The sequence below is a fragment of the Homalodisca vitripennis genome, chromosome 1, assembly GCF_021130785.1.
Source record: "Homalodisca vitripennis isolate AUS2020 chromosome 1, UT_GWSS_2.1, whole genome shotgun sequence".
NCBI lineage: Eukaryota > Metazoa > Arthropoda > Insecta > Hemiptera > Cicadellidae > Homalodisca > Homalodisca vitripennis.
This window is the reverse complement of record NC_060207.1, coordinates 38,330,931-38,358,771: the sequence shown is the minus strand read 5'-3', so window position 1 is coordinate 38,358,771 and position 27,841 is coordinate 38,330,931. Positions and strand designations below refer to the sequence as shown.

Sequence of the window (27,841 nt, the reverse complement as noted above, 5' to 3'; positions counted from 1 at the left end):
TATAAGTACTTAGCGAGATAACAATCAATTCTAGATGTAATGTTAGGACGTTGTTATAACATCCTTTAAAGTTGTTGGGCATCTACTGGATAGTTCTGCATAATCACGTTTTTCCCACTCCGGATCCAGACAGTGTAACAAGTAAATGCATTTAGCAGTATTCTTCAATTTTCCGTAACCTTTAATTGGATATCCTCATGGAGTATCCTTTTCTTTAATACGAAATAAGAACAAGGAAGCGGGAATTAAAATCGGTTTCTCTAGTTCCACCACTGTTCTGCTATCAGAGCTTCACGTGATATTAATTCACTTGGATGAAATGTCGAGGCGTTTTAAAACTCTCTTTGCTATATTTGGGCATTTAGATAATTCCTATAATCATAACGGTATAATCATTGTAATCCTTCAGTCTCCAACATTTCGGAACATTAATCTAACCGGCCTCTTTTTAAATTCTAGCCAGACCACCGTATAATTTTGCTAATGACCTTCGTGTAGGCGATTTACATCGAAAAGCCCATTGTTTACTGTGTTCATCATAAAGTCAGTGTTTGTCTCGAGATGGCCCATAAAGATCCTAGCCGCCGATACCGGAATAGGAGGGCGGGAGTACATACGGTAAGTATGAGTTAGCGCGTATTGTACGAACTGCGTGTGTCCTGTACCGTTACCTGCTTTACTATTAGTACAGGTCAGTCCACCTACAAGCTTCACCTACAGGCATCTTGACATGATTAGCGAACGTCTTGAGGTACGTATTGTACGGACTGCGTGTGTCCTGTACCGTTACCTGCTTTACTATTAGTACAGGTCAGTCCACCTACAAGCTTCACCTACAGGCATCTTGACATGATTAGCGAACGTCTCTAGGTACGTATTGTACGGACTGCGTGTGTCCTGTACCGTTACCTGCTTTACTATTAGTACAGGTCAGTCCACCTACAAGCTTCACCTAGAGGCATCTTGACATGATTAGCGGCGTATTGAGGTACGTATTGTACGGACTGCGTGTGTCCTGTACCGTTACCTGCTTTACAATTAGTACAGGTCAGTCCACCTACAAGCTTCACCTACAGGCATCTTGACATGATTAGCGGACGTCTTCAGGTACGTATTGTACGGAATGCGTGTGTCCTGTACCGTCACCTGCTTTACTATTAGTACAGGTCAGTCCACCTACAGGCATCTTGACATGATTAGCGAACGTCTCTAGGTACGTATTGTACGGACTGCGTGTGTCCTGTACCGTTACCTGCTTTACTATTAGTACAGGTCAGTCCACCTACAAGCTTCACCTACAGGCATCTTGACATGATTAGCGGACGTCTTCAGGTACGTATTGTACGGAATGCGTGTGTGTCCTGTACCGTCACCTGCTTTACTATTAGTACAGGTCAGTCCACCTACAGGCATCTTGACATGATTAGCGAACGTCTCTAGGTACGTATTGTACGGACTGCGTGTGTCCTGTACCGTTTACCTGCTTTACTATTAGTACAGGTCAGTCCACCTACAAGCTTCACCTAGAGGCATCTTGATATGATTAGCGGCGTATTGAGGTACGTATTGTACGGACTGCGTGTGTCCTGTACCGTTACCTGCTTTACAATTAGTACAGGTCAGTCCACCTACAAGCTTCACCTAGAGGCATCTTGACATGATTAGCGAACGTCTCTAGGTACGTATTGTACGGACTGCGTGTGTCCTGTACCTTTACCTGCTTTACTATTAGTACAGGTCAGTCCACCTACAAGCTTCACCTAGAGGCATCTTGACATGATTAGCGAACGTCTCTAGGTACGTATTGTACGGACTGCGTGTGTCCTGTACCTTTACCTGCTTTACTATTAGTACAGGTCAGTCCACCTACAAGCTTCACCTAGAGGCATCTTGACATGATTAGCGGCGTATTGAGGTACGTATTGTACGGACTGCGTGTGTCCTGTACCTTTACCTGCTTTACTATTAGTACAGGTCAGTCCACCTACAAGCTTCACCTAGAGGCATCTTGATATGATTAGCGAACGTCTCTAGGTACGTATTGTACGGACTGCGTGTGTCCTGTACCTTTACCTGCTTTACTATTAGTACAGGTCAGTCCACCTACAGGCATCTTGACATGATTAGCGAACGTCTCTAGGTACGTATTGTACGGACTGCGTGTGTCCTGTACCGTTACCTGCTTTACTATTAGTACAGGTCAGTCCACCTACAAGCTTCACCTAGAGGCATCTTGACATGATTAGCGGCGTATTGAGGTACGTATTGTACGGACTGCGTGTGTCCTGTACCGTTACCTGCTTTACAATTAGTACAGGTCAGTCCACCTACAAGCTTCACCTACAGGCATCTTGACATGATTAGCGGACGTCTTCAGGTACGTATTGTACGGAATGCGTGTGTCCTGTACCGTCACCTGCTTTACTATTAGTACAGGTCAGTCCACCTACAGGCATCTTGACATGATTAGCGAACGTCTCTAGGTACGTATTGTACGGACTGCGTGTGTCCTGTACCTTTACCTGCTTTACTATTAGTACAGGTCAGTCCACCTACAAGCTTCACCTAGAGGCATCTTGATATGATTAGCGGCGTATTGAGGTACGTATTGTACGGACTGCGTGTGTCCTGTACCGTTACCTGCTTTACTATTAGTACAGGTCAGTCCACCTACAAGCTTCACCTAGAGGCATCTTGATATGATTAGCGGCGTATTGAGGTACGTATTGTACGGACTGCGTGCACCATTACCTGCTTTACAATCAGTACAGGTCAGTCCACCTACATGCATCTGCACACGATTAGCGGACGTCTTCAGGTACGTATTTTCTTAATTTGAAGTTTAACCATTACACAATCAATCAATCAATCAACGTTGGAAATCAGATTGTTGTTGTATGTACGAGTATCTTTCATCCTACAGCGTGACAAGAAATAAAGCCTTGCGTATTGTGCTGATTACACTTGTGAGGATATTTAGGAGCAAGTAGCTATGGCTAAACCAACTCCTCAAAATACTCGTATACTTTTTTGTACGGATACACTGTCGTAACACCGAAACCCGCCTCGGAATATCTGAACAGCTGACGTAAGGTACGTACCAAGTTACAAGTAGCAGTTTACCATTGACGAAAAAAATCGTGAAAGAGAATATTGTGTTTTAAAGACATTACATGATAGCGTGTTTCTCCTCTTCAGTTTAACTTTATGCTTCCAACCAAGTCCGATCACGTTGAGAAAGTGACTAAGTACATAGTTCATTTTTTTTTTAATTTCGTATTAAAAAATAATCTACTTGTGTAGACATAATCTGCAACTCATAGACGACTGTATACGCGGAATTCTTGTTTGTTTTGGATATGATAACCAATATGATGTTTTAAATTATAGAAGTCTTCAATTTTAATTTTTAATATCACGAGAACTAAAAGAAAAATAAATACATTAATCTCATATACGGGAACAATTTTTCACTTATTCGATTCAGTTACATAACAAGCAACGGTGATCTAAGCGATGTTTCATCATATTTTAAACCGATAGCTTCAGGGGTGACATATATTTTAATACAATTTTTCTTGAGGGTAATAGTATTCCTCAAGTCCACTTTCATATACATTGGACAACATTCAAAATTCAGATCGTTATCTTCAACGGGTTCTCTTTGTGGTTCATTCTAAGACGCCTTTAAAGTCTGTTTCGGTACTATAATTGTTCGTAGAATGGTAAAAATTCCTATATTTCCTGTCAAACTTTTGCTGACATATTCAAAAAAATAATACCGATTGGACCACCTCGATTAAGCTTTTTGTTTCTGTAGTTTACAACATAAAAAAAATATTTAATGGAGAATACTACAATATATTATTAGCTTTTATAAATTAAACTTTACCAGCAAGTTATTCTGTCATTTATTAACAGAACTAAAATAGGTTTGTTTATGCAATTTCGAATAAAAATATTATTCGCAATAAACATTACTATAGTATTGAAATATAAACGTTCATCTACTATTTGGAAAACACTTTAACATATTTTAGAATCAGTCACCCAAATTTAATCGAAATTGTATTTTTATTAAAACAAATACATTATATGGTGAGTTGGCCGCAGGAGAAACACGAATCGCAAATTAAGGTCTTGAGCACACACATAACTATACTTGGACACTTATTTCTCCCATCCTCTCCCCAAAGTTAAATTATGATTCTTAAAATCGGCAGATAAAATGCTTTGACGCATTGGAATCTGTGTAACAACTATAAAGCAATACATTTTTCACGTGAATCCGTTTTCTTAGAGGAAATAAATGAACGATTATTAGGCTTGTCAGAGGAAAGCAGAAAAGAAACTTGAAATAATAATTTAAAATATTAACGGCTGAGTCATAGAGGTAGGGCCAGCTGTGCGGGGGAGTGCTCTGTCGCTTCTGACAAATCCCCACAAGGTCAGCCTCTGACCCCGTCCTCGCGTTCCCTCATTGTCTTGTCCGTTCTCCTCACCACGGTTTTTGCCAGGCATTGTCTTCTGAGTCTCTCCTCCGCGGCCGCTACAACGGAACGGTCGTTTTTGTTTTTACAGCCGCGTTTTGAGAGGCATCCGTCAGACCGCCGGGAAGTCGAGTCGTTTCCGTGGTCAATTTCATTTAATTTGTCTTCAAATCCCACTCCTCTAAGTTAAAGGAAACTATTATTAAAAAAAAAATTATTTTCTACTGTTTAAAACTTTGCATACGCAACAGTGGTGAGCACACTTAACAAACAAAATTAACAACAATTAAAAAAAATCCTTTATTAGTATTTACAAGCTTTACGTTTCTAAGTAAAATATCAATTTATGACTATTAAAGTTTAGGTGAAGTAGAAAATTATAGCGAGCTCGTAAGAATCATATATTGTCACAATACCTTTCTGATTTTAATTCAAGTAAGCAGTTCGCCAAGCCTCATGGTCCGGGAGTTGAGTCCTAATTTGTAGTTTATAAGCACACAACCTAGTTCTTCTTGAAATCTAATAGGGGATTTTACTCTAAGAAAACAAGTATGAAACGATTATTCTTTTCTCATATCATAATTTTCGCAGCTTTGCACACTTAAAACCAACCGTCTGACAAGTAAATAAGTATAAACCAGTTTGAGCTAAATATATAAAGATACTACTCAGCTTACTGATACTTCATAAGTACAATTTATGTGTCTGGGGGTCGGTTGTGTATCAAGGTAAGTAAAATATGACTTGACAAAAATGGGTTTTTTACAATTTTTTAACCCCTTCGATACCCTCCTATATTAACCTACACCAAATCTAGCGCGCCTGAATAATAATTTCTTTCTTAGAATATATTCCTCTATCCAGTTCATGAAGAACCAGTTTGTGTCCTTATGCAACTGGTTGTCAGCTTCTAAACTGTGAGTTCTACCTTAAATTAGACACTGCGTACAAGTACATCATAAATGAAAACTCCATATTTTGGAATTGCATTAGTTACAATTCGAATTTCACAGATTTCTTGTACTGTACAATGTGTTTTAGATAATCCCGAAATTAAATCGGTAAATTTTCATTTGTAACCTATACATAACGTATGCAAGTTTCCATATACGTGTATGAAACAACGAAGTACAGAGCAAACGGATTAACCGAGTTGAATAAAAAGTTTCCGTTATTTTCTCCGCCTAAGCTACCTATAGGATTAAAATCAAATATAGTTGTATATATTTTTGATTTTATGTGTTCCTTTGAAGCTCTGGATTATTTTCTGCGACGTTATAAGTAGTCGCATAAGAAACAAATTTGTGGCAACATTTATTTTTTCCTTGTCCTTATAACATCCCCTTAGAATCATTCGCTATAAACAGATTCGGAGGAATGGCTCCGATGTGTGTTCCAGACCTTGATGTACCAACATTCGTGAGGCGTGATGCAATATCCGCCCGTTGAGAAATTAATTTGTCAAAAGAATGAATTCGAAAACGATATCTCGTTATTTACAATGAAGAAATATATCCGAATAACTTTGCATGCGGAATGTACAAGTAAGGCTGAACACTAAGTAGCGTGGGATGTTGGCAATGTGTGATTTAATAACGACCGACAAGTCATTGTTGAACCAGTGAATGTGTTTTGGCAGCACTGTACGGCCGCCACCCCGCGCCGCGCTGCCGGAGTGATTGCATATTGAACAGCTGATCTTGTTCACAACACTGGCACCATTGTTGCCGCTCCGTTATAAATACCCGGATTAAATTATAGCTTCCTGAACATCACTGGACGCGACCGGGCGATAGTCCCAAATCAAAACACCGCCGAGGAGCGATGAAACACAATAAATAGGCGCTATTCTCCTGTAGAGTCTCCTCCTACCGCCAGTCCTTTATTGATAAATTAGTAAAGGTCCGGGAGGAAACAAGGATATTACTCGCGGAGGAATGTAGGAGGGATCCATAAAGTGAGTGCAGGCAGATACAGCGATATACATTAATATCTGCGCGAGTTATGGTGTTGACGCGATATCAATATCCAGGTGTGATAATCACCGGGGATATATCTGCGGCCGTATAAATATCTGCGGCTCCTCGTTCGTTTATCTTAACGACAGTCCTGGGAGTAGCTGTAGCCGGTGTTAGCGGACTGCTATTGTGTGTTATCTGGAGGTTGTTGACCGTTATTTATCCTGTCGCTTGTGTTGTTCACTCCGTCTATCTGTATAGTGAAGTCGGTTGTCGATTACTATATATGATTATGTGTATGCAATTGTACGTTTTAATTTATTGAAGTAGAAGAAATTGTTCAGTTTCAAAATATCCAGTCAATTGGTGGCATTTTAAGATCATAAGTGATAAAGGGATATTTTAAACGATGGCTGGACTAGGGATATTTTGGCTATATAATTCACAGCCAAATAAAACACGATGTTATGACATGCAGTATCATCTAAATGTGTTTGTTTACTCTCTATGCGCAGTAAAATGTATATGGAATGTTAATAATCCAAGAAACTTTTCAAGAATTTTCGTAACGGATCAATTTAAAGCATCCTTTAAAAAAAAACACTATTCACAGAATGAAGCGCATTTACAGATTAAATGTGTCGTGATCTTTATAACAAAAGTTCAATTGCATACTGACATAGCATTTCGTATAGACGATTGATAAGATATAATACTCGTAGAAACAGAATTTTTATAAACGTGCTTTTTTCAATTAAAATTAAAACAGTCGAGGAGGCAGAACGTATTAGACAATGGGGTCGGAATTGAGGATATTCGCCTAGTTGCAAATGAAACGAAGCATTGGTTCTATCACCTTAAATAAGTGTGATGTTCAAATCACACCACCTATATTCTGCAAACCGTTGCAGCTAGAGATTAGCACATCTAATCATCTACGGAATTTACACTTGTGGAGCGCCAGTCACGGGCAACACACCGGCCTTTCGTGGTCTCCATTACGGTTAAGAGCCGTCGCCATTGTCCGGACCAGGTGGCGGACAGACCGTCCGCCGTCCGCGAGTGAATTAAGACTGAGACGGCCCGTCGCGTCGAGGCGCAGCGATGCGCGGGCGCGAACAAAAACGCTTTATTACTTTGGAAATTGAATCGTTGCGGTAGTGTCGGCGTGTGTGATAATAGCTGACAAGCGGGGCTGACGCTCGGTCCGCAAATGATAGATATTGGGCGACGTGAGCCGGAGGTAATGTAGACATTAACGCTGACGCGGAGCCAGCACATTGGCGCGCTAATCGGCCCTGATACCCTCTAATGACGGGGACTGCGGCCGGGGTAGCGTCGGTTGTGGGCCGCGGAGGAATCTCAACTAGATTCTTCCTCGGAGTACACCACTACTAGTTAATCTCTGTCGAGCGGACGCTGCCTTCTAAATCGTCGATACAATAAGTTGTATCTGAGCATTACCAATAGCAAAGCATGAAATATTTTTTACGTTGGTTTCGTACCATAGTTAAATGAACATCTTTTGCAAGTAAACTATCTTCCCTCATTAAAGGTTTATTTTATCTTATGCCTATTTAAATGATCACTGGAATGTTGTTAATGTTTGCACTTTATATACGTTTATTTAACATAAATTATTGAAAAAGCCTTATATATCTATGCTGTCATGTATCACAAGCAGAGTTAATAGTCACAAAAAGATTAAATGCTTTTTTTAAAGTTCTAATGGCAAGAAACTTGATCTTGATATTTGAATTATGATTATTCTCTGAGCTATTTCTGAGATATTTCGTTTTCTTGCAGGTGTTGGTATGTCCGTGGAGAACGAGACAGGACAGGAGTCCGACTGGTGGGAGGGTGCGCTCGAGGAGGATACGACTTGGAGTCTACCATTGGAAGGTGAAGGGGGGCTGTGGTCCAGCGGCTTCCTGCCTCCTCCGCCTCGCCCGCCGTTCCTGGACGAGCACATCGACTCTGACGGCCTCACAACCTGCGATCTCTGCACCTGGGCACGCGCCCCCGAGCCTGGCTCGCACTCCAGCTACGGCAGTCCCTCAGGTACCAACCATTATACTCTGACCGGAGAAATGGGTCCTAATAATCTAACTGCCCTGTCAAAATCGAATTTGTCCCCAATGTGCATCAATTAGTTTTAGCCACTCGTATTAACTTCAATTTATTTTATTACAGATGCAATCTTCATAGCAAAATAAGAAAATCAAAGTCCAAACACGTCGTACTCATGAAATAGTAAAGCTGACTTTTATTAAATGTATTCGCCTATATAAAAATCATCATTCTGCTACTTTAACATTTTACACTTTTGATGTACTTAGCACAAATATTTAGTTTGTCATGAATATTACATATTCCATACAATTTTTTCAGTGCATTAAAAATAAAAAAAGTAGTTTCCGTACACCATGGTACCAGTTGATGACAGGATAGGCAGATAGATGGGTTCTGGAGGCTAGCAGCGTTAGTGTGTTTTTAGTAGTAAATTATCTATACACATTACTCATTTATACCTTTCAAAATCCTACGTTGGCGTCAATGAGGTGTAAGACTAATTGGAACTATAACGTAAGTGCTGAAGACAGACAACTGCATCGTGGCTGCAAAGGATTACTATTTCAGGTTAAGTCGATTCTTTACAAAGGGGATAATTCCTAAACACCCTAAGAAAGTTTAGTTATTCATGTTCTACTATGAGAAGAAGCAAACTACTAAAATGAATAAGCAATTTAATGGATTAGTTCACAATCACTCATGGTGTCAAGAATTACTCATGCACATTCTCATATGATCAATTCCTCTCCGTTCTACGTTCCAACTGACGAAGATGACGTGTGCTGATTTCTTGCTCCAAATTTAACTACCAGTTCCGAAATATTCATGAGATGTTAAAAAGAATAAACCTGTCCCCGAAATTAAGCCGGAACGACCCATCCTTGTACGCAAAGATCCTGATCCTTTTTAATCTTGACGTATTGGCCTTGTTATACTATCTGGAGCGATTCTGCTCGACTTGGTAAGTGAGGGAGAGGCGATAATCCTTTGGGAATCAGCTTGATGGTTCAATCTTCTCATTAAAAATCAATCTATTCCAAACTAATAAAGTATTTTTGATTGTTATGAAACTGTGGGAATTATTCTTTTCTGATTATGTACATTACTTGAAAAATTAATGAAAATCATATCATATAGTATAATTTATAAGGATACCTAGTTATTCATAGATACTAACTTATATACGTTTAATAAATAGTTGTTTTGCTAGTTGAGATATACAATTCCCTACATCCTATGTACACAATATTAACTGTTGATACATCTTTTGTCTCGCTTGTTACATTTATACCGGCTGGATAAAATATGTTGGAGGTTAAAGTGAGTTTATGCATTGCATGGTCTATACAGTTGTAGGGATAAAATTAACATATTATTATATTATATTTATTACTCGAAATTACCCGCAGCTTCTCATCCAATTTTCTGAACAACTGGGTCACCATGCATATACTTTTTAAATGGAACACTCCTATAAGTAGTGGTATCCGGAAGATATTCTGATCTCTTGTATCCGTTTCAGAATAATTCGACTTTATATTGAAAATCAGTGTTTTTTATTCCAAGGTCAGAGAGTAATTAACTGTTTGTATGTATACTAATTAAAGAGATAGAATTTCTCTGAAACCTTCCACGGTATTGTATTAGATAGCTCAACGATTTTAGTAATATTTGAACTATTGTGTTACGTTTCTGACCAGTAAGGAGGAAAGTTGAAGTTCGTTCTATTCTTAGTGACACAATTCATTACGGTGGAGCCCAATGATATTTTTGAAATGGAAATAGGCACATACCACATATATCAGGTACATATTGTTTTAGTATTCACGGTTAAGAGGATCAGAGGTTAAGCGAAATTTTCAATGGCTCTTATACCAGGTTTTGAGCATGCTCCTGCACTTACGATTCATTTCAGAGGCCTTAGTTGTGTTGAATTTTTAACAATGCTTAAATAAATAACATCCAGAATAAACGAAATTGTTTTCATTAATTGTTACTGCTGCCACCTATAGTAAAAGTTAGATAGTACTACTGCCAATCTTATCTCCATCACACTAAAACAGCTCCTTATTTATGATACTAATAGAATAAAATTAGTATAGTATATATAAGTTATTGCAAGATATATAACCTAACATAGAATAGCTGTTATAAAAATTCGGAGGTTTCTTTTAACAGGTACAAATACATAGTTTCTGTTTTATGTTCTCTTACCACTGACTTTTTTTAACTTTCTTTTTTGAACATTGTTATACTTTCAGATATTCCTGTAACAAAAGCCTTTATGATATCTGCAAAAATACATGGAGATCTAATAAAGGTTTTGATAAGTACAGTACAGAATTAATAACAAAAGCATAATTGTAGGCTTATACAAATGTTTGTATAGTGTTCCGCAGTGCCGGTATTTTACAGATACAGCCTTCATGAACGTTTTGCAGTTTTTTAAGACTTTGTACGTAAGGTTGGCTTTTTAATTTTTCTAGGCATATCAATGTTTGGATATTATTAGTAAAAATTTCCTTTATTAACATGGTCACCTACGTATTCACACTCCTTGAAGGACTAGTATTTTTACACTTTAGAATGCTAACGCTCTTGACAACACATTTCAGTAATGAATAACAATTTTTCTCTAAGCGATTTGTTTATATAGATCATAATTTGATCTTATTGTGATAGACCCTCATACAATGTCGGTTAATCCGTTCATCCATATAGAGAGATGTGTTATATGGACGGTTTGCTTATGGCTAACTCATGAACTGAGTTATAAGACGGCAGACATTCCAATAAATCAGTAATATAAAATTTGAGTTCGCAAGGTGATTTACGTCAATTTTCTACATGAGGTACAATGAGTGCATCATTTTTTAGGTTTCGAATCGTAAATCTTTATTGCAAGATTTAATCAATCCGAAATTCCGATGTAATGTCGGTAAATTAACCTCTTGGTCATAGTTTTGAAAAGATCCCTCTAAGTGAAAACGGACGTTGAATTGAGCCATTAAATTAGGATCCCAGGATACGTTCGTTTATAACTGGAAAGATTCTGTGTTAAGGACCGAAAATTGGGGAGTAGCCTGTGGTGAAGGAGCCGTAATGGGTATGAGGCGTAGCTATGTCCGCTCTTCCTCATACAATTAACAAGGTATCGCAGTGTCATCTGAGTCATCATGTCTGAATTATACAAGTCATTTGCGATTAATTGAGGTTGTTAATTTGCATTTCAATTCTTGGAATGGCATTATTACTTCAGAGCATTATTATCGCGTGGCTGCTTGTGAATGTTACGAGCTGTCGATTTAATTGACATAGTCACTGATTGCTTTTAATGCTTGTTTAGAGTCAAATAATTATATGCTTATATAATGCAGAAGTTCAACAATATAGAAAAGTATTCAAAAGGCATCCCAATGTATTCGATTATAGTGTATACCATTCAAAATAATTCAAAGTCACAAGATTTAATAACTTTGCGCAGTTCCAGTGTAAGATGAAAATACAGGTTGTTTCAACATTTACGTAGGTAGTGGAATCAATTTCTCTACACAACACTTTAAGCCCTAGGTCTTAATTGTATAATTACAAATCTTCACGTGGGACTGAGAGTGTTAACAAATATTTATGAATGAAAAACAAATTATGTATTAATGTTCTCTTTATAGAAAAAAAATTAGCTCAACCTTATTACAACTATGTTTACAAAATCCACCGCTTGACAGAAGGACGCAAAGCGAGTACGTACATCTCAGCTAGCATTCCACTCGGGTACCTTTATGTGACAATGTTACAACTTTTGCATCGCGTAATGCTTTCAAAATCTCAGAGGTAGCAATCTCAGTATGTGCCATAGTGTTGTTTTTATAATCCCTGTTTCCAAACTACACAGTCCACTTGATTTCGAAGGGGTTTGAAAAAAATATCGCTGTACATCAGCTTCAATACTGTAATACAAAAGTTTTTAAATCTACACGTGTTTCCTAATGTTCAATTCTCACTTTTGTGATTATGAGCGTCCTGCATTTCCTGAATATTTTTTTTGAAACTGATCCAGCCTTTATAAACTTATTGTGAACACGATAAATTGTTAATCGGCTTGGAGATTCGCGTTGGTGAACATAACACTTTCATATAGCTTGCTACAAATCTTTCCGTCAACGTTAAACAAATAGGTATTGTGTCGCCTAACCGACAAGATCAACAACATAACCTATTATTATTTATTGACTGAAAAATAGCAGCTAATAAAACACCATCATTTGATTGAATAGAATTGAGAAACAAATATGCGAACAATAAATATTGTTTTCTACCAATTAACTGTTAATTTAAAATTCAAACAATCTGTATGATAGCACAATGTTTATAAGGTCACTTATCAGGACATAGTTACAGTCCCTCACCGAACTGTACAAGAGTACGTCCTTCGCTGCATCGCGTACGCCAGAATGATGTTTCTGAACAGATAAGCAATAAATCAATAGTCGGTCAGTGCCGGCATTCTAATCACAGCTGGAATTGTCCTTCAGTCGCTCCGTGTACCCTAGACTCACGGTTCCTGTTGTTCCCACCACGCCCACCTCAGCGTCTTGGTGGTCATCATCCTCTCTGCAATCACAAGTTGGTTCTAAACCATTGAACATTTGTTTGAACAATCCCTGAAAATAGGCCAAAGCACACCTACTAGAAGTCGATAAATTATTTGCAAGTTTGATTTTCTCTCAGTGCACAATTTCATACATACACCACATTCATAAGAATTTGCAAGTTAATGTTGACACCTTTAAATTCAATCTTTCCAAGTAAGCAATTCCTTATTTAATCGTGTTTCATTTGTGGAGTATAACAAAATGGCTGTTATTTCAGCTATTGCGTACACAAAGTTTATAAAAGTTAAAAATCTGTATAAATTTTCAATTTTACTTCTTCTTGATCAATTTATTAAGCCTTATACCAACCTTGGACCCATATAAGCTCAATTATTTACTAGGCTACTGACCACTACCTAAAGAAGATGACATTTTCTAAGTGTAAACAGCGGGCACATGAGTTCTTTCGAAGACTTAGTCAAACATTTATTTAGGCCCATCTATTGCGTACTTTTTTTTAACAAATGAACATTTTAGTATCTCATTTAATAACTCTTGTAACTTCAATGAAATGTCGCGCTGTTGTTACTACGCGTTGTTGTGGGTAGGTAATAGTCACTCGATATCGTCTCTTACGCTTGTAAATGTCAATAATGTGAACCTTCACTTGAAAAGAAAAAGAAGAGTGATATCTCCATAAGGTGTACCTTGCAGTTAATAAGTTAACTACCGTACAATAACTGACTAGCTGTGGATACTTGTACTTATAGTTAACTTACTAGTTACTAATGAGAGTAACTACTACCACCATAAGGTGTAACCTTGCAGTTAATAAGTTAAACTACCGTACAATAACTGACTAGCTGTGATACTTGTACTTATAGTTAACACATTTCATTGCGGAACTAAACTAGACGTGACTAATTAACAACTAACACCATAAGTGTACCTCGCAGTTATAAGTTAACTACCGTACAATAACTGACTAGCTGTGATACTTGTACTTGTTAACACATTCATTGCGGAACTAAACTAGACTAATGAGAGTAACTACTAACACCATAGTTAATAAGTTAACTACCGTACAATAACTGACTAGCTGTGATACTTGTAGCACATTCATTGCGGAACTAAACTAGACGAGGGGGACTAATGAGAGTAACTACTCTAAAGGTGTACCTTGCAGTTAATAATTAACTACCGTACAATAACTGACTAGCTGTGATACTTGTACTTATAGTTAACACATTCATTGCGGAACTAAACTAGACGAGGGGGGACTAATGAGAGTAACTACTAACACCATAAGGTGTGTACCTCGCAGTTAATAAGTTAACTATTGTACAATAACTGACTAGCTGTGATACTTGTACTTATAGTTAACACATTCATTGCGGAACTAAACTAGACGATGGGGACTAATGAGAGTAACTACTACCACCATAAGGTGTACCTCGCAGTTAATAAGTTAACTATTGTACAATAACTGACTAGCTGTGATACTTGTACTTATAGTTAACACATTCATTGCGGAACTAAACTAGACGATGGGGACTAATGAGAGTAACTACTACCACCATAAGGTGTACCTCGCAGTTAATAAGTTAACTATTGTACAATAACTGACTAGCTGTGATACTTGTACTTATAGTTAACACATTCATTGCGGAACTAACTAAACTAGACGAGGGGGACTAATGAGAGTAACTACTAACCACCATAAGGTGTACCTCGCAGTTAATAAGTTAACTATTGTACAATAACTGACTAGCTGTGATACTTGTACTTATAGTTAACACATTCATTGCGGAACTAAACTAGACGATGGGGACTAATGAGAGTAACTACTACCACCATAAGGTGTACCTCGCAGTTAATAAGTTAACTATTGTACAATAACTGGACTAGCTGTGATACTTGTACTTATAGTTAACACATTCATTGCGGAACTAAACTAGACGATGGGGACTAATGAGAGTAACTACTACCACCATAAGGTGTACCTCGCAGTTAATAAGTTAACTATTGTACAATAACTGACTAGCTGTGATACTTGTACTTATAGTTAACACATTCATTGCGGAACTAAACTAGACGAGGGGGGACTAATGAGAGTAACTACTACCACCATAAGGTGTACCTCGCAGTTAATAAGTTAACTATTGTACAATAACTGACTAGCTGTGATACTTGTACTTATAGTTAACACATTCATTGCGGAACTAAACTAGACGAGGGGGGACTAATGAGAGTAACTACTAACACCATAAGGTGTACCTCGCAGTTAATAAGTTAACTATTGTTACAATATCTGACTAGCTGTGATACTTGTAACTTATAGTTAACACATTCATTGCGGAACTAAACTAGGACGAGGGGGGACTAATGAGAGTAACTACTACACCATAAGGTGTACCTCGCAGTTAATAAGTTAACTATTGTACAATAACTGACTAGCTGTGATACTTGTACTTATAGTTAAACACATTCATTGCGGAACTAAACTAGACGAGGGGGACTAATGAGAGTAACTACTAACACCATAAGGTGTACCTCGCAGTTAATAAGTTAACTATTGTACAATAACTGACTAGCTGTGATACTTGTACTTATAGTTAACACATTCATTGCGGAAACTAAACTAGACGAGGGGGACTAATGAGAGTAACTACTAACACCATAAGGTGTACCTCGCAGTTAATAAGTTAACTATTGTACAATAACTGACTAGCTGTGATACTTGTAACTTATAGTTAACACATTCATTGCGGAAAACTAAACTAGACGAGGGGGACTAATGAGAGTAACTACTAACACCATAAGGTGTACCTCGCAGTTAATAAGTTAACTACTGTACAATAACTGACTAGCTGTGATACTTGTACTTATAGTTAACACATTCATTGCGGAACTAAACTAGACGAGGGGGACTAATGAGAGTAACTACTAACACCATAAGGTGTACCTCGCAGTTAATAAGTTAACTACTGTACAATAACTGACTAGCTGTGATACTTGTACTTATAGTTAACACATTCATTGCGGAACTAAACTAGACGAGGGGGACTAATGAGAGTAACTACTAACACCATAAGGTGTACCTCGCAGTTAATAAGTTAACTACTGTACAATAACTGACTAGCTGTGATACTTGTACTTATAGTTAACACATTCATTGCGGAACTAAACTAGACGAGGGGGACTAATGAGAGTAACTACTAACACCATAAGGTGTACCTCGCAGTTAATAAGTTAACTACTGTACAATAACTGACTAGCTGTGATACTTGTACTTATAGTTAACACATTCATTGCGGAACTAAACTAGACGAGGGGGACTAATGAGAGTAACTACTAACACCATAAGGTGTACCTCGCAGTTAATAAGTTAACTACTGTACAATAACTGACTAGCTGTGATACTTGTACTTATAGTTAACACATTCACTGCGGAACTAAACTAGACGATGGGGACTAATGAGAGTAACTACTACCACCATAAGGTGTACCTCGCAGATAATGTGTTAAGTACTGTACAATAACTGACTAGCTGTGATACTTGTACTTATAGTTAACACATTCACTGCGGAACTAAACTAGACGATGGGGACTAATGAGAGTAACTACTACCACCATAAGGTGTACCTTGCAGATACGAGTAATGTGTTAACTACTGTACAATAACTGACTAGCTGTGATACTTGTACTTATAGTTAACACATTCACTGCGGAACTAAACTAGACGATGGGGACTAATGAGAGTAACTACTACCACCATAAGGTGTACCTCGCAGATAATGTGTTAAGTACTGTACAATAACTGACTAGCTGTGATACTTGTACTTATAGTTAACACATTCACTGCGGAACTAAACTAGACGATGGGGACTAATGAGAGTAACTACTACCACCATAAGGTGTACCTCGCAGATAATGTGTTAAGTACTGTACAATAACTGACTAGCTGTGATACTTGTACTTATAGTTAACACATTCACTGCGGAACTAAACTAGACGATGGGGACTAATGAGAGTAACTACTACCACCATAAGGCGTCCAACACAGCCTACGTATTAGCTTGGATTATGCATGAAGTCGTCTTGATTGGTGGTTATCTTGTTATATCCTAGCCTGAAGATATAAAGTAGAAGGATGAATTCAACCTATATAGCCTTATAAAGTATTTTATAAGGGTAATAGTTTAAAACCGCTACAAAAGAAACGTGACGTTATTGCCAGTAACATTTCAATAACGGCGTGTGACTCGTCTGTATCCAAATATTGATCCTACGCTGCAGTAAAACTGACACGACCGAAATCTTTGGCGTCGCAGCGTTTGTTCAACACAACGTAAATGTCAAGCTGCCAATCTAACAGGCTGTTACAGAGGATGATGTACTGCCGGTATATCACTCCTCGCACACTACAATGTGCTGGGACAACGTCTCGAGACTGTAGAGAGAGAGGGGGGGGGGGGAGGGGGAGTGAGAGAAGAAACAGGTGGTTGTAATGTAGTTGTCGACGCCCACGCGCTCTGCAGGCGACCCACACCAATTACAGGCTCCTCTCCTGCTAAATATTCACCCCAGCACGCTTGACACGGCCCCAGTTTACGGAATGTGCAAAGCGGCTCAAATTCTCATTATTTACTACGGCCTTATCAGGGAAGGTCTTGTTGGGAAGTCGCTTCTCATGCGGGAGAGGGTCTTCACGCTAACTAACTCAACAGTCTTACCTTTCTCCTTTTGTAATTCTTATTCACCAACTCTGGAGGAAATATACAGACTATCTACTGAAACCAACTGTGTCGTAACTGTAAATATTAATAAATATTGAGCTAAGAAGTATTGTTTACATTGTATACAAAGAATCTTAAAGTATGTACTGCAAATTATTTTGAAACAATTAGTTGTGTTTTGCAGTTTTGAACTCCACGATAACTACAAGGACACTGCTATTATCATTCCTAGTGTTATCTGCTGTACCTACCTCTCTTTGAATATTAATCACCTTTCCACCAAAAGCTCGTGTTCTGGGTTCTCAGTGGTATATATATATATATATATATATATATATATATATATATATATATATATATAATTTTTGGGGAAATAAAGCTGGGGAATTGCCAGTCTCAATTAATCTACTGTATTGTTCCATATAATCGCAATAACGTAATAGATCTGTAGCTTATACTCCAGATGAATGTCCTTATAATTTTTTCTGTCTAATAGTTCTAATACTTTTTTCTAATCTGGTACCATTGTGCTTTTGGGTATGATGCAAAATGTGCTTCATCTGATTGTATATCTAAATACAAAAATGTAGTGTATGTTAACAAATTGCATTGCTAGTGTGTAAAATTATGATATAATTTAACTTTGAATATGAGAATATGTATAGTGTCTCTCAATTTTAAATGTTTAATCTTATTTTAGCAACTTATCCATAGCGATTAAAAACAAAGGTCGTAAAAGTGTTTGAAGATTAACATTAACTCTCGTAGGGGATCAAGTATTCCTCCATCACAGCCGGATGAAAATGAGCTATTTATCATAGAAGCCTTGTCAGATTTTATTATTTTATTCCAACGCGTCATGACAGTTTGGGTTTTTCTCATTCACACGCCATATTTGTGCTTCCTAATATTCCAAAATGCTTTCAGTACATGTGAATTTTATGAATAAAGTTTTCCACTCGTACGTCATTCACATTCAGTTATACTCCGCGGATCCTTTCTTAGGTACAGCTAGAAAGCGCATTAAAATGCAAATAACATGTACAGCCATGTGAAATTATAATGCTGATTATGGTACAATTACAAGAACGTGTGCGGTGATGTACTGCACAAGTTATAACGCCTCCGATGCTCACAGGTGAAGTACAAGTGACACGTGTAGCATCTGAATATTCTTTCAGCAGATGATCCGTGGCTAATGATACTTTCATTAATATTTAATAAGCGAGTCGCGCCGCTGTGGATGTGACAATAGCGGTGGTAATTGTTGCCTCATGTGAGGAGTAGGCGGAAGTCGGACAGGATGGTCATAACATTACACTCACGCAACGCGTTCGACAATCTCGTACTTTTTTCTACATTTTTTATTTTCTTCCTGCGTCCTATTAAATATATCCCGTTTTGTTTAGCGCTGTTGTATTTAATAGCCGGAAATTCCGCCACAGTCTGTGTTGAAACCGTTTGGAATAGGCAGACCTAGTGGCTGTCTTGGTGTCCAGCCCAGTGCTTACAAGACGGGTCGCAACGTTGCCTACTTTAAAATACACAAGTTTTCAGAACTCAGAATAATTTATTAAAATACAGATTGCGTCATTACAAATCCATTTTCTCTATCAAGACATAGTAAAATGCTACTTACTATCTAAGAATGTGATTTTGATGAGAATAAAAGCTCCCAGGTACTGTAACAGACACTATCAAAAACCATGTATTTCACCCCTCTCTCCTATGTCAAATTCTGCTTTGAAGGACATTTTAAAGCTAAGTGCCCTTATATTGTATGTGCTTTTCAAAGGAACTAGTAGTATTTTCTCAAATAAAAATGTGTTGCACCATCTTAAGTTGTAACTTTAGTCTGATACGGGTAACACTGATAATAAGATTCGATGAAATAAATTTCAGTAGATATATAAAACACGTTTTTAATTCTAAAACCTCGCCAGTCCATCAAGAATTCAATGAAGAAAATCGCCGCGATAACGTTAACTCCTTCAATTCTGTTGGCAGTACAGTCCAGCCATGATAAAATAGCGATTTTGACCATAGTTGTACAGTTTATCTGTAGTAAAACAGTGATGTCAGTAACGATTACTTGCCAGGTGCAAGTTGTTAGCTTTATTTGATCCTTCATGATTTTCTGAATTCTACCACATATTCATGTCAATATTTAGCCTCTTAGACAATAATCTACGTTAGAAATATTTCATACTTGAAAATTGTTAGGTGGTCAAAATGAATGTACCGCAAACACAAAACTTCTTTTTTTCTATCATTTGATGAAAATAAAACTCACAATTATCCAATAATTTTATTTTTTCACACGAGGCCTTTCGACATCAAAGATACATCGTTACAAGACTTCTTATTTCGTTAACTACTACATGTATAAATTAACCGAAATAGTGAATTTACGGGCTTTTTTTAATAAGAGGACCACATTATATTTCAACGTTATGGCAACTGTAAGAGTCTTAACAATAACAGACTTTAGAACTATTTGAAATTTGCAATAAGTTAAAAAAGATTGAAAAAATTGGTTTCAGTCCTTCGCTAAATTCACTTGATGATTCTAGTAAATGTGGCTAGTTCTAAAAAAACGTGACGTTTTCTTGTTTAGAATCTGGGCTTAGAACTTATAAATAACCGTTCTGTTATATTTTAATAGTCATCTGAAAAACTTTATTCCTGAGAGTCAAAATAAGAAAAATAATCACATTTGGCTATTCGCCATATCAGAATCCTTTTGTGGTTATTGGCAGTATTTTTTGTAATGCCTTGATATCTCAAAGAGTTGGCAAAGTCATGCTCTTTGGATATATCATATAAACTCTTACTTTATATATAACCCAAAACAGGCATGAGCTGTTGGCATGTTCATATTGCTAATATAATAATACAGTGGAAAAGACTATCATACTGTATATTTTATAACGGTGCATTAATATTTTCATCAGGTTGTAAATTAAATCACAATAGAATCTCAATTAGTAAATATTTTTCAAATTTAGAATGGTACTTATTTTAATATTAGAATACAAGGGAATTGTATCAAAACAAATAAAAAAGAAGTGGATAGAGGAAGACGCGATTATGGCACCCGCAAGATGTGAGCATAAAGAACCCATGACATTTATGATCCAAAATAACGTCCAAGTACACGAGAACTTTTATATGTGAACACTTCCGTGAAAATTATTAGCAATCATCATTCACGATGAGATCCTCTCCCCTCGAGATATTTCACAAACCAGTTCCGACCCGACACTTCCTCCGTTGCCGTTTTGCAATTACAACACAGGCATAATTTATATTTCTTCTAAGCGACGTGTCTAAGGCCTCTCACGGTAAATTTAAAATGGTCAATTAAACTGCGAGGGCCGGGCAAAAAGCGCACAATTTATGGGCGTCGGGCCGTCATTGCGAGTATGAGCCCATTAATTGGCCCTGTTAGAGTATTCGGTATGTGTGGTCCTTTCTGTCGTTGATTATTCATTGCCCCGGACACTATAATCAGGTCACATTGACTAATTAAGTGCAGGCAATCACGTAGGCACAGGCTATTTAGCGAAACCCACGCGGCCAGTTCGAGAGCTCCGTGTCATGGATGGAAGTGAAGTGAGGGTCACGAGTGCCAGAGAAGTGTCACAATAAACACTCTATTCTTTCACTTTCACCTTCCTATTTCTTAGAGGTGATAAGATGATATGTTATAAGGGCGGTGGAATATAACGTGTCCTAGTCAATGACAACACTTTTAGCTTACGCGTGGTGTAATACGTAAATCAAGACTGCTTCCGACCAAAACATGAGAAGAACAAAGGCAGAAAAATTGGGACGAGTTCAGTTGAAGTAGGGAATCCGAATAACTTGAATTGCGCAACCGAGACGTGGCGATTGTGTTGCTATCGGTCATCAGGTGAAGACTTCCTGGCACTCGCAGAGCTGCAGGACTATTCTACAGATACGTGTATATTTTGTTGGTAAATAATAGTGTTTTATTATTGAATCAATTAAGCAAGAAATACGCTGATGAGATTTCTTTACCATGTAATCCATATATGGATTATATTATAATATATTAAGTTTATCTTTCCTAGCAGAACTTATCGATGTATCAAAATAAACCCGTTTTCACTCTACTCCAATAAATTATTGAAAAGGTCTATTACGTATTACTATCTGCGTAATACACTTTCCAACAGGATTATTTACGAGTCTTATTAAATACTGCCCAAATTTTAAACAACCAGTCTTGACATCAAGCATCAGAACAGAATGTTTGTGTATTAAACCGAAGCGGATAGGTTCTTTTGTTGTGTATGTGTTTTAAGACAGTGTATTATTTAAAATTTTCTTTGGATGACCAATAATATCTTTGACATAATAAAACAAAAAAGGGTTTTACAGTTTGTTTTCTTTATGAGTTTCTCCCATAGGAACAGTATTAAATCTCATGCAGTTTTACGTCATTAAGCTTAGTTGTTGCATATAAAATTTGCATACAATATATATATATATATATATATATATATATATATATATATATATATATATACATACATATATATGTATGTATTCTCTTTCTGCAAAAATAAAAATAAGAAACCAAATATTGGTAAACTCTTTATGAATTTTCGTATGTCTTTAGCATACTTCTTCAGATAACAATAAATAGTGTATAAATATTTACAAAATTAAATAATTAAACTAACTAAATATAAACAAGAAACAAAACTGAAATAGAATAATAAACAGGGGGAAATACCTCACAGCTGATGTTTCATCAGAAATACCAAAGGGTAAAAAAATAATGTTAGAAATTAAAGAATGTTCAAACCTACAGGAAATTTTGATTTTTATATATATATATATATATATATATATATATATATATATATATATATATGTATGTATATGTATATATAATTGTAAGATTTAATATATTTAAATAAATTAGTACTCATATAAATGCTTTTTAGTTTCTTCAACATTGTTATGGGTTACTCAGAAAAAATAAGTTTACTAAACTTTGTTGTCCTTCGCTGTTTAATTATTCCTTACAAAGACTAAGGTACGGTTGGATGCAAATTAATTGTATCTTTCAAATGAGACACCCCCCCCCCCATAACACTCTCAGTACGAAAAAAATAAGGCCGCATGGCTACATGAGGTGTTCTTATGGAGAAACAGCTTATATTTGCTCAGTATATTGAATATACGTTTCGACGGACTCTAAATCCTGGATCCGGAATTGCATAGTGTCCTGATAATAAGGATTTTAATTGATTACGTATCCAATTAACGTTCCAATACAAATCGTACAAATACTGTAAGACACCACAAAAATAACTACCACTAATAGAATTTGGACCGTTTTACTAAAAAGAATTAAACAGTCCAAGATCTACAGAAAGGCCATAAGTTACTGAGTAATATCACGACTCAGTTTTATGGAGTGAGTAACGACTCGTGGCCCAATGCCGCGACACCAGTTATTGTTATTACACATACAGCAAGAACCTGATCGTGGTAACTGGAGTTAGATCTCATGCTTTGCTATGAGTAGTAATATTCCATTTAGTGCTGACATTTTATGTAACGATTTGATCTGATAATTTATAGGACAGTTAATTAAAATTGCAGCTGTTCTCTAACGAGAAGGTCAGTTGCACAGGAAATTGTTGAACAATATCTGACCTTGTTACAGTCGAACTGGTTGCAACCAACACCTGCTGAACACTTTGTTCACCATTTCGCTAGATTGAATGGTTATATAGTATCAATTTGTGGAAAACTTATTAATCGACCAGCACATAGCCTAATGAATGCTAACAAATATTAATACTCCGAAGGATCAATACATGTTTGTGGATGCCCTTTTGAAACTTTTAGTTATGGTTTCTTTCCAAAAATTCTAAGTGTGCGACATACAATTAAAGATTGAAGTTTCAAGATTCTACGCTTTAACTGTCAGTTTTGCAACCCTGAAGATTTTCACTCATTGTTGATCTTGTTTCAAAAGTTTTAATAGGACTTGTAATGTAATTGAAAATTTGATCTTAAATGTTTGGAAATGAATAAAAATATAAAAAAAAACATATAAAAAGGTTTTCTTTCCTTTTTCGACAACTAATCACAAAATGACACACCTTTTAAGTCTTTACTGGTAACATCATATTTCGAGAAATTTTTCAAAATTCAACAGTTTGTAAATGTATGTAAAATATGCCCAGAGGTTGGTCCCATTTACGTAAATATCACGCAAAATTAATTTTTACATTTGCAAAAGCTCAAAAATTGTAATAAGTGGATGGATTTTTTATGGACTCGTAATCACCCCCTGAACTTCCATAATAACTCCTTTAACACGAGGTTCGCGCATAGTTTATGCTTTATTAATACAATGAATGTACACTATTCCGTTAAAAAATTAGAACCGTTTGGTGTAGAAAAAAGTTTTATCGATCTTTTTCGGTTGTGGCGTACTCCAATTATGCAAGGCTTGACCAGTTCGTGTCGGTGTCGCGATTGAGCGATCAACAGGCCGAAGTTCGCACGAGATGACGAAATGGAAACGTTATTGCTCGCTCACGTTCGAGCGAGAGCGCGAGAACCCGCAGGTGTGGACGCTGGTCGGTATCTCGTCATCTGACCGGGCTACCAACGATCGCCGCCGGTTGACGGTCGTCTAATGGCTCCATCACCGCAGTATCACACCATCGCGGCCACCGGTGCCACCGGCTACCACCGCACCGGTTACACCGGCGGAGATTTTGTGGGTTGATTCCACTCGAGAACCCATCTGTGTGGAAAACTATTAATACGAGTAACTGCCTCTTATGAGTGGAGAATAAAAATCGATATACCTCATATACCTTAAGGTTGTTAATGGCGAATATATCCAATTATAATTGTTAGTAATACGGTACTGAATAAGTGATTTCATGCTAATATAGAATACTCCTTATCATTCAGAGAACTATTTAAATATTAGTACCCACCGCAATTAATCTATACATCACCCATTGCTCTCCAAGAAAAAGTTTTATAATTATGATGGCATTGTCTCTTTCAGCAATAATACTTAAAATACTTCACGAGGATGTGACGAAACTAATATGAGAATGGAGTAGCAGACGTAGATTAAATCATGTTTTTTTTTCGAAAATATGCCAGTTTTGGAGTTTTTGTTTATTCTTATCCAAAAAGTTTTGTTCAAGAATTGTTTTATACTTAATCAACATTCTACCTTAATCCCTTAATGAAATGATAATATTTATTTATGTCTTAAGTTTATACAAAAACTCGTGTTTTTTTAACATGTAATTTGTTAAGTTTAAAGCCAATGGTAAAAATTATTATTAAACTTTGATAACGATATTTTTGTTATTTTCTTTGACAATTTCTAAAAATAAAATGTAGTTTTAGAAATGTTTTTGTTTCTTATGTGTCTATACATGTTAGGCTTATCAACGTAAAATTCTTTAGCAAATACCCCATAAAAAATCATATTTCTTAATATATCTAAATATTTCTACCGACATTCTAAATTCCAACGAATGAAATCGATCAACGAAGGAAAAGCAAGCGTTGAGGGGAGGCCAATCGTGACCGCAGTTGAGTTCTTTTTGATGGAGAAATTATGCTGGTCGTGATAAATAATGCTGAGTTATGGAGGAATCGAGGAAATGTAACAGGGATCGGCGATCTGACTAGCTCGATCGTCCTTGATTCCTTGCTGGCAGGCTGGTGTTTGCTTACCAGAGAAAATTCCTAGAATTGATTATTTTGCAATCAACGTTGTGTAGTAGGAAACAATTGTAGACCACTGCTTCCAAATATGCGTTCAAAGGAATGATATTTTGGAACCTGCATCGATAGTGCACTAATGCTCTGTTTACTTCATAAAAGCGTAACAATAATGTTGGAAATAAAAATTATTTCATTTAATTTATTACGTTATATATTTTGCATGAATAGACATTTCATTTTTCTCACAATTTAGACGTTTACCAATGTAAAACCTTTTCACACCAACTAGTCATTTACATTGTTTTATTAGCTTACAATTAAAGCTTCCTCCTAGGTTGAGTCGAGTTCTATAAACAATTTAGGAATAATTTGGCAATCAAGAGAAACAAGTATGGATATATTATCTGTAATATAGTTATTCGGCATTATTTTGTTATATGTAGCCTATTTAGATTCCAAATTCAGGATCGGATTTTATGAAACTTACAAAATAACAGGCCATCGCATCAGCCTTAAAACATTATGAAAATTAAAGATATGCCTGATGGAGAGAAAAAGAATTACTGCATGTATTTCATGCAATGAATTAAATTACAGATTTAAGTAAATTTGTTATTGCTAGCTTAATGTGGTATGTCATATTCAAATATATCCCTTATATATGTTCTAGTTATTTTCTAAATTGTATGACCATGCAATCACTATAATTGTTAGTAATTAATAACATAAACTCATTTATTTCTAGCTTGCACCCTCAAATAATTCAGTAAGTAATATTATATCCTGGATTCAGTTTAGGATTCGTATTTAAAGTTTCTTTGATAATTTCCGTTGCTTACGATTACCGATTTGAAACCTATTTATCGATCACGATCAAGCACATTTATTATTACCATGTGGCAAAAAAGAATTTAAACACACGACTTTGAGGATTGGCACATGCTGTCTTATTCATATATTTTGATGTCTTAAGTGTTGTACGTTTGAAAAATGATGATATAGCAGTTTTTAAAACGTCGTACTATGTTCGTTTAGCCACTCATAACGATGGTGATTGTTTTAATTCTGTTAATAAATATTTACTGCAGAATAGTAGCAATAGTCGCAAATTTGTCATCAGACAAAAATAAAAGTAGAAAAATAAATATACGTTGCAGAGTTCAATATTGTTATTACATTTACAAACGTTTTAAATGAAAGTGTACTTAACAGTATAGGGTTTGCTAGCACAAAAACACCAATATAATTATTTAGATCATAAGTCAATTAAAAATAACCACTTTGTTCTAATATGTTATAAAAAAGATATACTTCAATTCTTGGTACTCAACGTACTTCGGTGTAAGTTACGTAATTACTACTAAGTTTTAAAATATTGTTCTAAATATTTGTAAAGCCGTCTCACTGTAATTTATTATATTTACAGGTTCTGCTTTTCTATACCTGTATAATTTCAAATTAGAGTCCATCTATGGTGTATAAATACATTTTTATAGTGCTATGTTAGCGTTTAAAAATATACATAGTTAAATAACGTTATTTATTTAATTAAATAAATTACGAATTTTTGTTTAACTTAAACATGATACTAGACTCTTGTGTCTTCAAATTTATAATTAATTTAACTTTAGGTTAAGAGAACACGGACCGCCAACTCAGTCATTGTGGCCGCCACCGCCTCTGTGATGAAGGGACCACTCACGGCCTCTGGAGCGCGGCATTGCGGCACTCGATAAGAGGGTGGAACCTATGAATAGTAATGTCTCACTTATGCAACTCGATACAGGAAATTGATAACGCCCAAAACTGCAGAAAAACGCACCTCCCACCAACCGGGTGTTTAGATTGTCGGCGCAGATTGACAAGATGTTATCTCACCTCAGAGTAAACGCCGGTGTAGAGCGGGCTGCATCGCTGGAATGTTGTAATACAATTATCTCAATGACCTATAACGCCAGCCACCCGTTAAGTGATGCTGCTCCGAAAATAAGAATAAGAGTCTCAGCTTCCATTTTAAAAACGCTGATGAGCGCTCGTGATTTATTTTGGAACACCAGCAAATTAATGTTCTATAACAATGGACAAATAACAGTTGTTTTTTAATATTTAAGTTAGGCCACAAACTAATTGTTTTTCGGTACATTTACGGTTGAAACATTCGCTGACGACACAGCTTTACTAAAATCTCAAGAAAATTCGATTACAGTATCTCAAATGTTACAGTTAATGAATTGTCC

General features: G+C 36.5%; 1 protein-coding gene across 1 annotated transcript in view; it reads left to right on the top strand.

Moving 5' to 3' along the window:
- The window catches only part of LOC124359953, a 139,936-nt gene that overhangs the window by 89,725 nt on the left and 22,370 nt on the right, over positions 1–27,841 (top strand). Inside the window, exon 2 of the mRNA XM_046813150.1 lies at positions 8,255–8,509. Within this exon, the coding sequence (XP_046669106.1) occupies positions 8,263–8,509 (247 nt within the window). The 5' untranslated portion in view covers positions 8,255–8,262. The remainder of the gene's footprint in view (positions 1–8,254; positions 8,510–27,841) is intronic.